We start from the raw sequence: 15,415 nt of genomic DNA on the forward strand, positions 1-15,415 counted from the left end.
AAATCCCCAGTCACTTTTGGCTAGAATTTGAGACAAGAAAAACAACCGATAGTGTTTTCTGGTAGTATGAAGTAGTGATTGCTGCATGGCTAGACCTCAGGCTCAAACAAAAATTTCTGTTACTGCTGTGTTAGATGATGGTGTTTCATTAAGTTGTTTTTGTTTTTCCTCTTTTTTCAGCTATCTGTGACTCGGAGCCAGAACAGCCTATTAGGAATTGTCCATTGTGGGTGAAAGTAGAAGGTGAAATAGATCCAGAGCCAATTTACATCCCAACACCATCTGTTATTGAACCAGTTAAATCTGCGGTACTGCCCAACCCAGAAGTCTTGCTTTCTAGTAAGCATAGATCTTCCAGTGGAATGAAACCAGGCAGAGTGTATACTCCTAAACCCAATCCAGTGGTAAGAAAGGAAAAGAGATGCGTTTGTTTTCCTTTGTATTGAAAATTAAAACAAACACTGCCAAAAGCTTCTGTGCTAGGCCATTTTAGATGAAATTTGAGATGAAAGCCTAAGATTGACTGCCCGTACGTATGTTGATAAGCTAGGATGAATTGACTGTATATAAATCTTTAACTGTGTCCGTCTTCTGTTGAGAATTTACTGTAGCAATATGCAGATGGTGAAAGGTGATTATGATTCACTGACTGTATATAAATCTTTAACTGTGTCCGTCTTCGGTTGAGAATTTACTGTAGCAATATGCAGATGGTGAAAGGTGATTATGATTCACTAATAGCCTCATTTAAAAAATGCAATAATATATGTTATTTCTGGCAAAATGATTGCTGGTTCTGCAATGTTTGTGTAAGTTATTCGCTGCATAATGTCGCTGCATAATGTCGCCTATCTAATTAATGAATTACTTGCAAAAAAAAAAAAATTGGGATACAGACACAGTGTTCAGTGTAGTTCTGGAGTCTTTTTTTGTTCTTATTTGAGGTTTCAGTGCCAGCATTGGAAGAATCTGCATTTGCCTCTCCCCTCACCTTAGTATCTAACAAAAGCAACAACAGCAATAGAGGAAGAACAGCAGTAGAGTTGAGTCTAGTTATGTCTGAAGAAAAAACATGCCAGAGTTGCTATTTAATGTATACCAGATAATGTTAAACAACGCATGACACGTAGGACTTGTTTCCCCACTTAGAAGAGTATCTGAACGGGTTTGGATTTTTGGGGGTGGTGTTGGTGTTCTGTTCCACACCACCCCCCATCCCGCCCTGAATATGTAATTTGGAAGCAAGATGTAGACTGGGCTATGTGATACTAAAAGGGCAGATTCAGCTTTAAATGCTAGACCTTTCTTTTGGCATTTACCATTGAAGCATTAATGTTGAAGTGTTGTTAGAAAGCAAAACTGTTTCATGAATCTAACGTGCATCTAGAATGTAGATGTTTTCTCCTCTCTCTTTTTTTTTTTTTTTTGGTAGATTCGAGAGGAGGACAAGGATCCTGTTTACTTGTACTTTGAAAGTATGATGACTTGTGCAAGGGTCCGAGCATATGAACGCAGGAGAGAGGAGAAAAAGCAACAAAAAGACAAAAGTGATTCACAGAGTTCTAGTACAAAGGTAAGAAGTCACACTGTAACTAGCATGTATCATAGAACAGGCAGAAATATTGAAAATGTTGAAGTAATTTTTTCCCCAGAAACTTCTACGCAACATAAGAGCTTGACTTATATTTGATGGTGACAGAGCTGTGGAGCCTGGAGCCTAAATCACCTAGCAGTGTTGCTAGACTTACCTTGTTACTATGATAGAAATTGTCTTGTCTGTGGACATTCCTGGCTGCCAAGTGCATTATCATGTAAGGCTTAAATGTTCATTGTTAAAAGAGCTGTTCTAAGATGAAAGTTGTAACATTGTCAAAGTTAGCATATGTTTTATGATTTGGGGTGACAGTATGATGAACTAGTTTATTTTGTGATGTGATTTTTAGTGTGGAAGAGAGATACACAGGATGAATATCTTTCTTGCATTTCTTTCCTCCTGCAGGAGCATGAAACAGAGCTTCAGTCTCCTGAGAAAGCAACCTGTGAAATAGACAAAGACACTGATAAATCAGGAGGTAAGAGCTGAGTCTTGAGTATAATTCGACCTCTTGCTAGTTCCACATTTTTGTGGTGTGGCACTTTTTTTTTTGTGTGTGTGTTGGCTTTATTTTTTTTAAAAAGTTGCAGCTATTGATGAAACAAAAGTCCATTTGCTGGGGGAGTTATTACTGTTGTCAATAAAAATCTTATGATGTGCTTACAGTTTCCTGTTTTCTTAAGCAGTTGTGTGTGTGTCACGTGGGAGATACAGCAGGCTAAATATCCAGTACTTGTTGTTGCTCTAAGGTTAAAATGACCAGTAGCTTGTTTAGCAATAAAAGATAATACTGCACAGCAGACTTGTCTTCAAGAGTGATAATTAGATACTTGGGAAGGAATGGACATCACTGTTTATGGTTTGTCTGGGTTTTTTTTTTTCCCCCTCTTTTTCCTTACTATTACTTTGTAGTTACTGAAGAATTAATAAATATCCAAGTGGTATTGTGAGAATGGGATCCTCGTGTTCTCCGCTTAGAACCGTATGGGACAAGGAAGCGCCTATACTTTATTTGGAGTTGTTTGATGTTGAATTCTTTTAGTTCAAGTTGAAAGGTTGAAGTTTTGCTACATTATATATACTGGGTTTGAGTTTCTAGTTCATGAAGAAGTAGGCTAGACATCTGTGTTCTCCTTCAGTCTGAAGTGGCCCAAATCGTGTTATGAACTTTAAAATGAGACATATACTAGAGGCATTGTGTCATCCACTAATGAAATATAGCTGCCTTTTTGAGCTGAATTTTTTTTCACTGTTTAATGTATACAACAGCGCACTCTACATTTAAGGATGGGAATGGAAAAATAATACAACTAGTTGAAAATGCTGGTGAATTGGTAGGTGAAATTAAAATGGCCAGGACACAGGGCTCAACATCCTTACAGTTTTGCAAAAAGTGACGTTGGATCTCTAATGACAACAAAAGGTCATGCTTCTGTTATACACCTTCTGCAAAAGACAGTTCTGCTAGCGGCATGTTTGCCCCTCATGCCATTATAGGACATTGGTCCTTTTCTGACTCCAAGAGAAAAGTGCCATCTCTTGAATAACCAGTGATGCTTTCTACTGCATGTTGGTGTTGCTTGGAGATCTTTCATCCATATACTGAAACAACCCAGCTTTGTTTAGCTTGCGATGCAATGGGATACAACCTGAGATGGTATGGCTGCAGGGAATGAACTGTGAGAAATAGTTACATTAGTTTTGCAGTGAGTTTTTGCTTGCTTGTGAAGCTCTGCAAGGGGAAGTGATGCTTTGAACAGTTCTTTTACTTGTTGTTGCCCTGCAGCTGAGACAAGGGTGGAGGTGTGGGCAGAATAAAACTGTTTGAATATCCAGGTGATTAAAATGCCATAGTATTGCAGAAACCTATTTCAATTCTTTCTCAGAGAAAAGCTGGTGGTCTTCCCGTAGTGAGGGGGACTCTTCCTCCACCTCCTATGTTCATCACACCACTCCAGGTGGACCAACCAAACTTATCGAGATTATCTCTGACTGCAACTGGGAGGAAGATCACAATAAGATCTTGACCATCTTATCACAGCATATCAACAGTAACGTGCCACAGTGCCTCAAAGTGGGTAGCTTCATTATTGAATTGGCTTCGGAACACAAGGCCCAGGATGAGAACCACCCTCCTGTCTACTCCTCCAGAGTGAAAATTTCAGTGCCGTCCTACCAGGACAAGGACGAGAAGCCTGGGATACCTGTCTTGGAGACTCCTGATAGCGGGGTGCCGTCATGCAAAAACCCAGAGAATCTAAAGTTCTTGCGGGCAGACACATTGGACAAACTGCGGGAGAAGTTGCATGGGGGCAAAGGCTTGCCTTTTTATGCAGGGGTTTCTCCTGCAGGAAAGCTGGTCGTCTACAAACGCAAAGCTAATATGAGCCCCTCGGGCTTGATTCAGGTGGGTCCCTCTGCCTTTACTGTGGAGATTAGATTCAGTTTCATCCAGTATCCCAGAACTCCTTGAAGGGGAGAGAGAACACTCTTTAATTTGTCTACCTAGTCTTTTGCCTGTCCAGACAAGGATTCTTAGTATCTGGTGGCATTCCTGCCTCTCCATAAGCTTGTCCCTTTCAAGACTGACTCAATAACAGGAAATCTGATTGGAGGTCTGAAATCTGATGGTTTAGCTTGTCCTTTCAGCCATTTGGGTCTTGGTGGCCCAAGTACAGAATCTCAAGATCTTTCTGGTGCTTTGGAAAACTCCCTGCAGATGCATTTGACAGAAAATACTTCTAAAGGAATGGCTGTTAGAGGCCACAAAAATAATATTTTCTGAGGAAGTGTACACTGGGACAAAACTTTAAAATGAAACTGTAAACATTAAATTGCTTTTTGCTACAGCTTACTGTTAATCTTCACTAATAGCCTGTGTCCTCTTTGCAGAATATGTTGTTCATCAAGACACTTCATAATCCTAAGTTCAAAGTGAGTTCTTTCCCTGCAGATTCATGCTGCCAACTTGGTATTATGAATTGGTTGTAGGAACTGTAGGGCTAGGATGAAGATCTTTTTCAATGAAAGGTATTTGTTGTTATAGTAATACCACTTTCCGAGAAGGCATATGAATTAGAAAATGAGAGTAAAATTTATTTTCATGACACTTTGCAGATACGGCACCCTCACAAAAAGAGGCTAGAGGAGAGAAAAAATGTAGGGGGAGATTTCATATTTTTAATAAAAGTTGATCAATAAAAAGAGTCAAGACCTTATTTAGTAGTGTGTTAAATGTATTTGGCTTTTAGAAGGTATTCTCAAACAACCTGAAAGTAAAATGCAACACTAGCAAAACTTCCCATTGACTGGTAGGCATAAAGCCTGACATTCAGAAAGATGTTCTGTTTATTGTCTCCCATGCAGTCAGTTACCACTACAACTCTGAATTTGAAGTTAGTCAACTCATCATACCTTAATTACAGTATCAAATGACAGTACGGATAAGAAAAAAGCTGATAAAGCTTTTACAAGCTCTTTAGAGTTTTGTCCCAATGTATATGACATAAGTATTCTTTCTTCTGTGATGCTAGGTGTGTGTTAGGTTTGAGAATTTTACCCAAAATTGTCCTTGAATTTGGGAACCCATTTTTATTCAGGACTGTAGCATAAGTAAGGAACAGGAAAAATAAGCGCTAGCTTCACTCTATCTAATTTCAGTGATTTCACATGCTTCTTTGGACTCTGTGGTTCTATGTGAGAGTCTGAGTAGCATCTAAAATCTGTGTTATAAAGATGTAACAGAGTTGTTTGAAGTTCTCCTGGGCAGTAAGGAAATTAGGAATTCCCATTCTGAATTGCAATGGTTTTTTGAAAAGGACACTTGGAAGTCCCATGGAATGAAACGCCTCTCCAGAGGTGGTGAATTAGCATTCTTTTCACAAAATTTCCCTTTTCCACTTTTTTCAGGTTAATGATAAAAGGTATCCTCAGGCCAAACTGCTTTTGGGACAGATGGGGGCATTACATCCCACCAATCGGCTAGCAGCTTATATCACAGGCAGGCTGCGACCCACAGTACTTGATATCTCAACCCTCAGTACTGTGATCTCCAAGGTAGCATCCAATGCTAAAGCAGCTGCTTCTGGGACACCATCAGTCCAGGTGCCCACAACATCAACTCCCAAAACTACATCTTCCACCAGCACTACTTCAACCCCCACTGTGACGACTCTGAAAACCCATGTCCCAGCACAGAGACAGATAGGTAGGTTGGAACTTATTACTGTGTCTTAAATTGCGTGAAGCTGAAGTAAAAAGTGAGTGTACAGCATTGCTGTTGATTTCTGTGCAACAGTGCATGCTGCCTTTGGCTGCATTGCCTACCTAAACTGCCTCTACAATAAATAACCTCTTTAAAGCAGAAAGTTTTATTTTGACTTCAGAATAAGATTACAGATGTTGACTACTAGTTATTTTATTAATGCTACTAGAGCATATTTTCAAGAAACAAGGAAGAGTGGATGGAGACACGCTGAATGTTAAGCTTGGATTTTTGTTTTGAGAGTTTCCTTACTATGATTTTTAATTGCTTTTCATCAAACATCGATTTAACTTAAAATGAGTAAAGGATCACTCTAATCTGTGGTTCTTCGCTGTTAGTTTTTCTGATGATGTTGCACTTATAATTGGAATTCTTGTGACCGCCAAAGATGCGTGAAGCAGCAGTGAAAGACAAGATGGTCCAAATCTGGATTAGCGAAACAACAGGTGTGCAGCCAATAACCACACCGGCCTGTAATCTCATTGGATTTCACAAGCTAAACAGGGTTGGACTTAGTCAGCGCTTTGGGGGGGAGGGAAGTATCGGAAGAAGCATGTGGTACTTGTGTCTGAGTTGGTACTGAAATGGTTACCCCAGCATGGCAAGAGAGGAAGCTGCCTTTAACTATTACATTTTGCATGAGTTTAAAAAAAAAAAAAAATTAAAATATCTGGTGCCCATCCACATATTCCCACATGTTAATTAAAGATCTGAAGAAGCTTTGCAAGAGGAAAGGATGTTACCTGTGTCCTGGCAAAACTTTAATTTCTGATTGATTGTTTTGTTTCTTTCTGCCTAAATTTTCATTGCCATGTAAATGGGTGTGTTGTTTTTCTTGTCCTGTAATAAAACTTCTTGTTTTGTGTGTTTATGCAATATTAAAGAGCTGGCTGCATTTCATTGATGGGTGAAGTGATTGTTGCATATATGATTTAAGTGTTCTGGCATATTCTGGGTTAAAAATGCTATATGCATAAATAACTACAATATTTAAGTTGGGCTTGCTCCATAATCTCAATGCTGTTGTACTCATCTGTAGGCATCTGGAATGATGTAGATGCAGTATTCTGATACCCTGGAGAGCAAGGGATGGGGGAGACGATCTTTCCAATAGTGATTACTTCCCATTGGTTAAATTTGTCCCATCCAGTCCTCAGTTGCACGAATGTCACTGCAATGAGAAGGGGACATGGCAAACTCTTATCTCCCTCCTGCCCCCTTCCCCCATGGCTGTGTAAGATGTGGATACAGTAGAAGGGGGATGAAAACCAAGAAGCAGTGAAAAGAGGAAGATCACACAAGCTGTTACAGGAAGAATATGAGGTTTAGAAAATAGTTTGAGCCCATTATTTCACTTAGGTGTTTGTTTTCCTGTACTGTAATTAGAATTGTCTGTTCATAGTTTCACGATAAAGAACAATCCCTCAAGACCTGATTCTTTTGTGTGGCCAGGAAGAAATGGAACAAAAAGCTATAGAAGTGGAATAAAGCAGACATTTCTAATATGTAAGGCATGTTCAGGACTGCCATAAAGGTTTCAATTTAATTACAAGGTACAAAGAAAATGGAGGCTCATATTCATGCTGAAATTACAATTGTAGCACCTCATGAAAGACAAAGAGGAAATCTATTAAAATTTTGACCTGCAGGTTTTTATTTGCAGCTGCCCGACCCTCACCTGGTGGTGTGTTCACACAGTTTGTGATGAACAAAGCCGGAGCTCTACAGCAGAAGATTCCTGGAGCAAGCACACGCCAGCCTCTGTCAGGGCCACAGAAGTTCAGTATCAAGCCTACGCCAATAATGGTTGTCGCTCCCGTGGTTCCCTCAAGGCCATCTCCAGCTCAATGCACAGTCTCTCCTGCGGTCACTACAGCCACCACCACTTCTCCAGTTACTGTGGAAAGTACCAGTGTGGCAGCATCTACTGTGACCACTCCTAGCCAAACAATAGCTAATGAACCTGCCTGCTCTCCTCCTGCAATTACAGTCACAGCTGCTCCTGCAACACCTGGAATCAACACCTGTACTACTCCCTCATCCACCAGTCCTACTGCCACTGTGAACGTAACAAAAACAACAGGGATTGTTGCACCAGTAGCAACCACGTCGTTCCCTAAAACTGTAGTAACACCACCAACTGTTACTTGTCCTGTTGTCACAACATCCACTTCTACAGTTGTACTAACAACAACTGCAACAGCTACATCTGTGGTGACCACACCAACTTCCTCTGCTGGCTCTGTTCCGGTTATACTATCAGGAGTTAATTCAAGTCCTTCACTGAATCCAAAAAGAGGTAAGGCTTAGGTGCTTTGGGCTATTACTGCAAATGCTTCCATCTCTTTATTCTGCCTCCTTCATAGCTGGAATACAGTCTGCAACTGTAGAACCCAATTTAAATACAGATTCACTTGCCTCACTCTTCTTTCCAAAATAGGATAAGAAATGTAATCTCTTAAGTTGCTTGTTTTATTCCAGCCTGAGCCGGTAGAGGAGGAAAGAGATGTAGCTATCTGGTCATTGACTGCTATGAAATGAACTGGAAGTCTCACATCATTTCTTGGCCCATAGAAATGTATAGCACAATTATTGCTATGACTGCTAGAATTTCATGGTTGGCATAAAGTCCAAGAATTAGGTATGGAATTACTCTCTCATCGTTAACGTGGAAGTCTTCTGAGTCATGGTTGAGAAATGTCGATGGAACTGCATGAAAAAGACTGTTCTGGCCTGATTGGTTCTATGTGTGTTCTGTGAATAAAAAGAAAAAAATGCTTTCAAACAAATCTAAAGAGATCCAGTTGTTTCCAAAATATTTGTGCTTGTTTTCATTAAGAATAATGCCTGATTTGTAGGCTGTTCTCTTAAACTGATTCTTATGTAACTTCAAAAATGTTTCAGAAGATGCTACTCCACAAGCTGTAAGTAAGACTCCCCAGAAGATGTCTCCTGGAACAGAGAAACGCGTAGGACCTCGATTGTTGCTGATTCCAGTGCATCAGACGTCTCCTGCTTTGCGACCACTAAACAACACGCAGCTTGCTCAGAGGCAGAGGATGATCCTTCAGCCTCTCAGGAGCCCTGGTGGTGTGAACCTGTTCAGGCATCCTAATGGGCAGATAATTCAGCTTGTCCCTCTGCATCAGTTTCGAGCTGCAGGTGCTCAGCCCAGTGTGCAGCCAGTGATGTTCCGCAATCCAGGTACAAAGTCCAATGTTTCTTTCTTGACTGACCGTGTATTACCCAGAAATTAACAATGTAGTTTCCGTGATGCTCCTTTCCGCTGCTGGAAGTAATTGAACAGAGTCTAATTTGGTTCTGGGTGAGTAGTTGAAAAACATAGTGTAATTACTCACATGTAATGCAACTTAAGTACCATGTGTCTAAAATACAGACAGTGCAGTTAATAGCTAAGTCACCAAAATTTGGGAGTTCTGTGCAGCAAGTAAAAGGGCCTCTGTGTGTGTGTGTGGCAATGGAGCCACGTCCATTGTACTGTCAGAACTTAAAAGAAATTCTGTTGATCTGGCGATTCAGAAATAATTTTTGTTGGAGATTCTCTTAAAAAGAATGAGCTGTTACCTGTGTCTCATCGGATGTGCTGCTCTGTTTTTGTTTGATTTGCAGGTTTGTTAGTGCTTTTAGAGCAGATATTCAGATCAAATGTTACACTACAGTACAAAATGGCTGGGTTTTTTCCTCCTTAGAGTATGAGAAGAAAAATAAGTTTGATTTTCAGCTATTTCTCTAGTGCATAGTTGAAGACAGGGTTGGAAGAGTTAGAAATTGCAGATATCTGACAGAAAATGGGTAGGATGCTGGTTGAGCATACTGTTGTACATGTTTGTAAATAAAACATGTTTATAAACAAAATACACTTTAAATGCATGTTTACTTTCCAGTAGGATTTTTCTTCTGTTCTCCCTTTATAAAGAAGCATCTTGAGGAGAGGGAGGCAGAGTGGTGTTGAAAAGAGAGGCAAGAGATGATAAAACTGTGGGGAGGAGAGAAAATAGTCCTGTGCCTTAGCTGAGGTTGTTTAAGTATGAGGTGTAGTAAAGAATCAGTCAAAAAGTTCATTGAATTCCTTTCTGGTTTGGGGCTTTTGCTGTATAAGAGAAACTAGTTGCCAGTGGTGGTATTTTTCCTCCTTGTTTTACAGAGTTCCAAAACACCGCAGAAGAGTTCAGTAAGGTGAAAAAGATTGTGGTATAATCATGTAATCCTGTCATAGTTCTCTGTGGAAGTCTTTTTCTGGGGGGAAAAAAAATGATTTTTAATTTTTTTTTTTTTTTTTGAGAAAACCTCCATTTTCCTGTTTTCCAATAAATGGGAAAGTAAAATGCAGAGGACTTTAAATGCAATGCCTTTTCTTGGTTAAAAAGCTTAATGCTAGAACTTGTCATTAAATCTGTTAGTTTTAGAGTAGCCGCTACCTCATGTATTTTATTGGGGTGTTCCATATAAAAATTCAACAGTTTATATGTCTTTATGCAGTACCAGCTCTTTCACTGAGAACTGGTGGTCAAATACCCGATTACACTGTGATCCTTGAGAATGCTGGCTACTTCTAGTACAGCATCAAATACTAAAACTAAAAGAAAAAAATTGCTTTGAGGAAGTATTAGTTGATGTTTTGTTTTCCTCACAGGATCTGTTGTAGGAATCCGGTTGCCTGCGCCTTCTAAGCCTCCTGACTCACCTGTGTCTCCCACTTCCTCTGTGTCTTCCACTTCTCCTGCCACAAATTCAGCTGTACAAACTTCAGTACCCAAGTTGTCCCCTACATCTAACCTAGCCACTCAAGCATCTTCTCTTCTTCCTTCTGTAACAAGTTTTGTGTCACAGGCAGGCACTCTGACTCTGAGGATCTCGCCTCCTGCTGCTAGCAACGTGACAAATCAAACAGCCTCCGAGTCTAAAATAACCTGCAGCTCAGGTGGTCTGCCAGCTACCACTGCTAATCTCATACCTTTACAATCCGGTAGTTTTGCTTTACTTCAGCTGCCAGGACAGAAAACTGTGCCAAACTCCATTCTTCACCATTTTGCATCTCTTCAGATGAAGAAGGATTACAGGAAAATATGCAAGAAAGAGGACTCTGGTGCTGCTCAGCAGAAGGAGAATGGGAAGGCTTCATGCTCAGATGACATTGAAGTGATAGAGTCTGAGGTCACAGTGTCAGACAGGAAACAAGAAGAAAATGAGCTGTCAGTTAACCAGTCAAATAATGTTGAAGAGTCAGCATCCGGCACAATCACACCTGATAGAAATTCCACTACATTAGAGATGGTGGAGAAGGACTCAAAGGTGCTAGAGAGTTCTTGTGATGATAGCTGCTCTTCTCAGCATGATGTTTCCGCAGATGTCATATCATCTGACCATTCGTACATCAGTGAGAAGCCAAATGATGAGGAAGAAAAAGAGGCCTCTGAGGAGAAAGAGTTTTCTGTCGGTTCTGAAACTGTAGTGGAGGCTGTTTCAGCTAACTCCGAAGCTGTTTGTGGGTCATCAGATCAGTCTCTAGTTGCTCCTCTGGATAATCCACATCCACAGAGTCTCGAGAATCAGGAGACTGCACAGTTGAAGAATCATGGGAAGGAAAAAATACATGCTGAACAGGAAGAGAAACCAATAAAAGAGCAGGAAGGAGATGCACAGACACAGGTGGAGGAGGACAACAAGGCAAGTTCTGGGCAGTCACAGAGTGAACAAGAGCAAGATACACAGCTGGAGAACAAGAAGGAACAGAGAGGGACTGAACTGTCTCAGAACAAACAAGAATGCTGGGGTGATGCCGTGCAGCCAGATACGGAAAGGAAGGAGTACAAGGGCTCTACAGAAGCAGAAAGCGTAAGAGAGAAAAAAGGAAGTAAGTCTGAAATCAGTTCTGCAAAAGAGCAGGATAATGCTTCAGAAGAGCATACAGTCAATACCGAGGAAGGTAAAGCAAGCATAGCTAGGCAGGAAGGCAGTAACAACAAAGAACAAAATGCTTTTGAGTCACAGGAAGAAATGAAAACAGGTCATGATATTGTAACGCATGTCAACAGTTCTTGGAGCAAAATATCTAGCATTGTACCCGCTTTAGAAAATAAAAGCGAGGCGGATAACAAAGCTGATACACCTGAGAAAAGTGACTTCCTGACACCAGAACAGAGGGCACAGGAAGCCAGGCATCACAAAAAGGGTTACATGCCCACTATTGATGTAACTGCTGATGATATGGAAGACGAAGAAGAGGAAGATGATGATGAGGACGAAGAGGATGAAAAAACTGATGATTCTGCTGATGAGATGCTGGATGGTGCTTCTGACTTCCCAAGTGAAGAGGAAGTAGATGTTGAAAAAGTGGTAAGCATTTAACTATTTATAAAGGGATTTTTTTTTTTTTTTTTTTTTTTAGATTGACCACTAATATGTCACAACCCGTGGATTTGAAAGACACAGTATGATGTTCGTGTACTGGACTTCAGTTTCTTTAGAAAGTCTAGATCAGGGTTCCAAGTGGAAATGTCTTTAATTTCTTATTAGTTGCGTGCTTTTCATAGGTAGCACTGTAGTGGCCTTTTAGAAATTGTCTGTTCTTCAGATAATGGGAGTTATATTGAGCAAGCTGTAATAGAACCATTGCACGTTGTCTTCCTCCAGTATTTACTCAAGCAGCTTGGTTCCTTGTAATATGACTTCTGATCCTAAAATGTAGTAGCCAATCTAGTATTTCTGTTATTTTAAGCTGTTTCCTTCTACTTAATTTTTGTAGCCCTTAGTTAACATTTATTTCTGGAAGGAATGTTTGAATCTCTCCTTAAATTCCTCTTGAAATTTAGTAATACATTTAAGTAGTGTGTGAAAGCTGTCATTCCATACTCGATAGTAAGGAAATTGCTCCGGAAGTCACAGAATAAGGGTAAAACATTGTGGTTAGTATAGTTAAGATATGTTTAGATTTTAATGCTCATAGAATTTCCATCAAATGTCGCCCAAAAAATAAAAGAAGACAATCCCACGTCTAACTCCTTGATGTACTTTTTATATATCAGTATGTGACTTAAGAAACAGTGCATTGTTACTTAAAATTTATGAAGTTGTGGTTTTGTGAGTCACTCAAATGAACATAAGAAATAAGGTAGCCGTTTCTTGGGATAAGATAAAAGTGGAAAGAGAAAGGTTAAACTGGAGAAGAATTGAAGAACAAACAAATTAACAATAGGAGAGACTGCGTTAGTATCTTCAGGAATTTGAAAGTATATAGTTCTTCTAGCCCTTTTGTGTTAATGTAGTCCTCTCGCAGTTGAAAACCAAATTAGACTTCTTTTTCTTCTAATCATATCCAGAGTAACTCAATTAAGTCAGCAACTCTGGCTTTTAGAGAATCTATTTAACTTCCAGAAAAATTGACTAATCAGTTCATATTCCAGCTCGCTGTTCTCAGGCAAGATGATAGCATATCAGCTGCATGAAGGTGAGGAAACTGTAAGTAGATGAAATTTTTGGAAGTTCTTCCAAGCTGAAAACTGAGCTCTTGCTGTCTTGTCTTGAGTTGGACGGTGACAGTTTGATAACTCCTGCATCCTTCAACAATTTCAGCAGAGTTATCATCAAGTTTTGAGAACCGCGGTTAATTCGTGCCTGATGCCCGATAAACTTTCCAGACAAGGTAGTCTTAGGAATCTGTTGGTAAGCCAACAGGTAATACAATGTCTAGGTCAGAGTAGCCTGTTATCAGGGTTGATGTTTTAAAGATGTATTTTCTTTTGTCCTGCAAAAAGATGATGAAACGAAAAAATAATTATTGGAGATTATAAGAAATGTTTGTTTTGGAAGAAACTTACTATGCAGATTTTGACTAATATGGTTTGGTAAGCCATATAAGGATATGTCTTCACCGTAAGCTCACACAAACATGAGTAAGCTAGCTTTGGTTCTAGAGCAGTAAAGCTGAGGAATGAGACCTGAGAGGACTATAAAAACCTGTCTGGAATTTGGGTGAGTTCTTGGTTTGTTAGTCTGTGCTGCCTGCAAGTTAAGTTAGCGTTTCAATGCCTAATGGAGAATTCAGTTTTAAATCTAAATATGTAAGTCTGTTATTTTTCACTGGGATGTACTCTTTTATCAGCATAGTGCTTACTAGACAGGCTGCACTGGTATTGTTTGTCAGACTGGATGAAGTCAGATCATATAAACAGACTATTAGAGGATGTTTTTATGTTTCATTAAGCTAGTGGAAACATAGAAGCAAAGTGTACGTGCATGTCCACTAATACTTTTGTTTAGTGGAAATACTAATGACAGCTCTGTCACTACTGGTTTGGAATATGGACTGGTTTTAGTTATTCAGGAAATAGCCATTAAAAACCCCAGAAAACTCCAGTGAGAGTCAGGATGATTACTACTTACCTGTAGTAGTTATTACTGTTTCTTTTTTAGTACATTTCCAGTACATACACTGGTTCTCATTGCAGTAATGACTTCATTGTTCTTAATTTTGCATACCAATGCTCTTCAGATGACCTTCTTACCTTGTGCTAACTTTGTGTACTTGACTTAGACTCTTGTAGACTCTTCCTCTACTCAACAAAAAGAGAGAAGCTTCCTGAGATGGTATCTTTGCCCTTTTGTGTTTCCTACCCTGAATTGCATCAAGGGAAGCTTAGGAGGGTTGATTGTCTTGGGTTTGGTGATAGGAATAAAACCTTCTGAGAATATAAGCAAATATAATATAATACAACCTTCTGAGAATACAAGCAAACTAATCAATATCAGGACCTGTTGCCTGAACAAATTCAAGTGTGATGGTCTGGGACATGATGTTAAACTCTCAATCTCCAAGGCATGATGATTGCACACAAAATTCCTGTTGAGAATGACTGCTTGGCCTGGGCCAAGTCACAGGCTGTGTCTGTGAATTGTTCACATGAGTGCTTGTTGGCTTAAGCCAAAACCATGCCAGGGGTTGTTCTAGTATTTTGATGCTACAGATAGAGTCCCATGGTCCCGTTTAACTTACTAGTCTAAACATAGCTTCTGTGTCTGGCAAGTTATTTTATTTCAAATGTTGTTAAAACATGTTTTTCAATTGTTCTTTTTCTGAGCTGAACATTAAAATGATAAGGAACTATTATGAATTATTATAACACTGTAAGTTTAATAAAAAGTGCAAGTGTGACATATTTTGTGGATGATTTAAGTTCTAACAATCTCTCGCATGTTCTGAGCTTTTGGTACAGACCATGTGTGAAATCTGCAGACGTTGTAGCATAGAAGGCAGATCCAGAAATGAGGCATTTGCTTGGGTAATGTCTAACGACATCCGTTGTCATCTGCTCTCCTTCTTTCTCAGCACTGTCACTGAGGACCCTCTGTCATCAGCCAGTTTGCTCTTCAGGAACCAGCAATAGGGGCGTAGGCTGCCAGGAACAGGCAGATAAAAGCAAGAGGAGAGTGCTTAGAAACAGGTGTTGAAATGCAGAGAGGGAAAAGTCCTGATGTTTCTATAGCAGCTTTGGAACTTCTGTTGTAGTGCAGGATTGCTCCTCTTGTGTCTCCATTCC

At 39.8% G+C, this 15,415-nt stretch overlaps 1 protein-coding gene across 6 annotated transcripts in view; it reads left to right on the top strand.

Moving 5' to 3' along the window:
• The window catches only part of MGA (MAX dimerization protein MGA), a 61,971-nt gene that overhangs the window by 30,803 nt on the left and 15,753 nt on the right, over nt 1-15,415 (top strand). For 3 of the 6 annotated variants that reach the window (XM_076344638.1, XM_076344637.1, XM_076344641.1), the window contains exons 10-17: nt 181-404; nt 1,433-1,573; nt 2,000-2,072; nt 3,481-4,001; nt 5,504-5,801; nt 7,522-8,157; nt 8,763-9,062; nt 10,513-12,215. In XM_076344638.1, coding sequence (XP_076200753.1) covers nt 181-404; nt 1,433-1,573; nt 2,000-2,072; nt 3,481-4,001; nt 5,504-5,801; nt 7,522-8,157; nt 8,763-9,062; nt 10,513-12,215 — 3,896 coding nt within the window. The remainder of the gene's footprint in view (nt 1-180; nt 405-1,432; nt 1,574-1,999; nt 2,073-3,480; nt 4,002-5,503; nt 5,802-7,521; nt 8,158-8,762; nt 9,063-10,512; nt 12,216-15,415) is intronic. The other 3 variants (XM_076344639.1, XM_076344640.1, XM_076344642.1) reach the window with 3 other exon arrangements.

Source organism: Aptenodytes patagonicus, chromosome 7 (assembly GCF_965638725.1).
Source record: "Aptenodytes patagonicus chromosome 7, bAptPat1.pri.cur, whole genome shotgun sequence".
Classification (NCBI taxonomy): domain Eukaryota; kingdom Metazoa; phylum Chordata; class Aves; order Sphenisciformes; family Spheniscidae; genus Aptenodytes; species Aptenodytes patagonicus.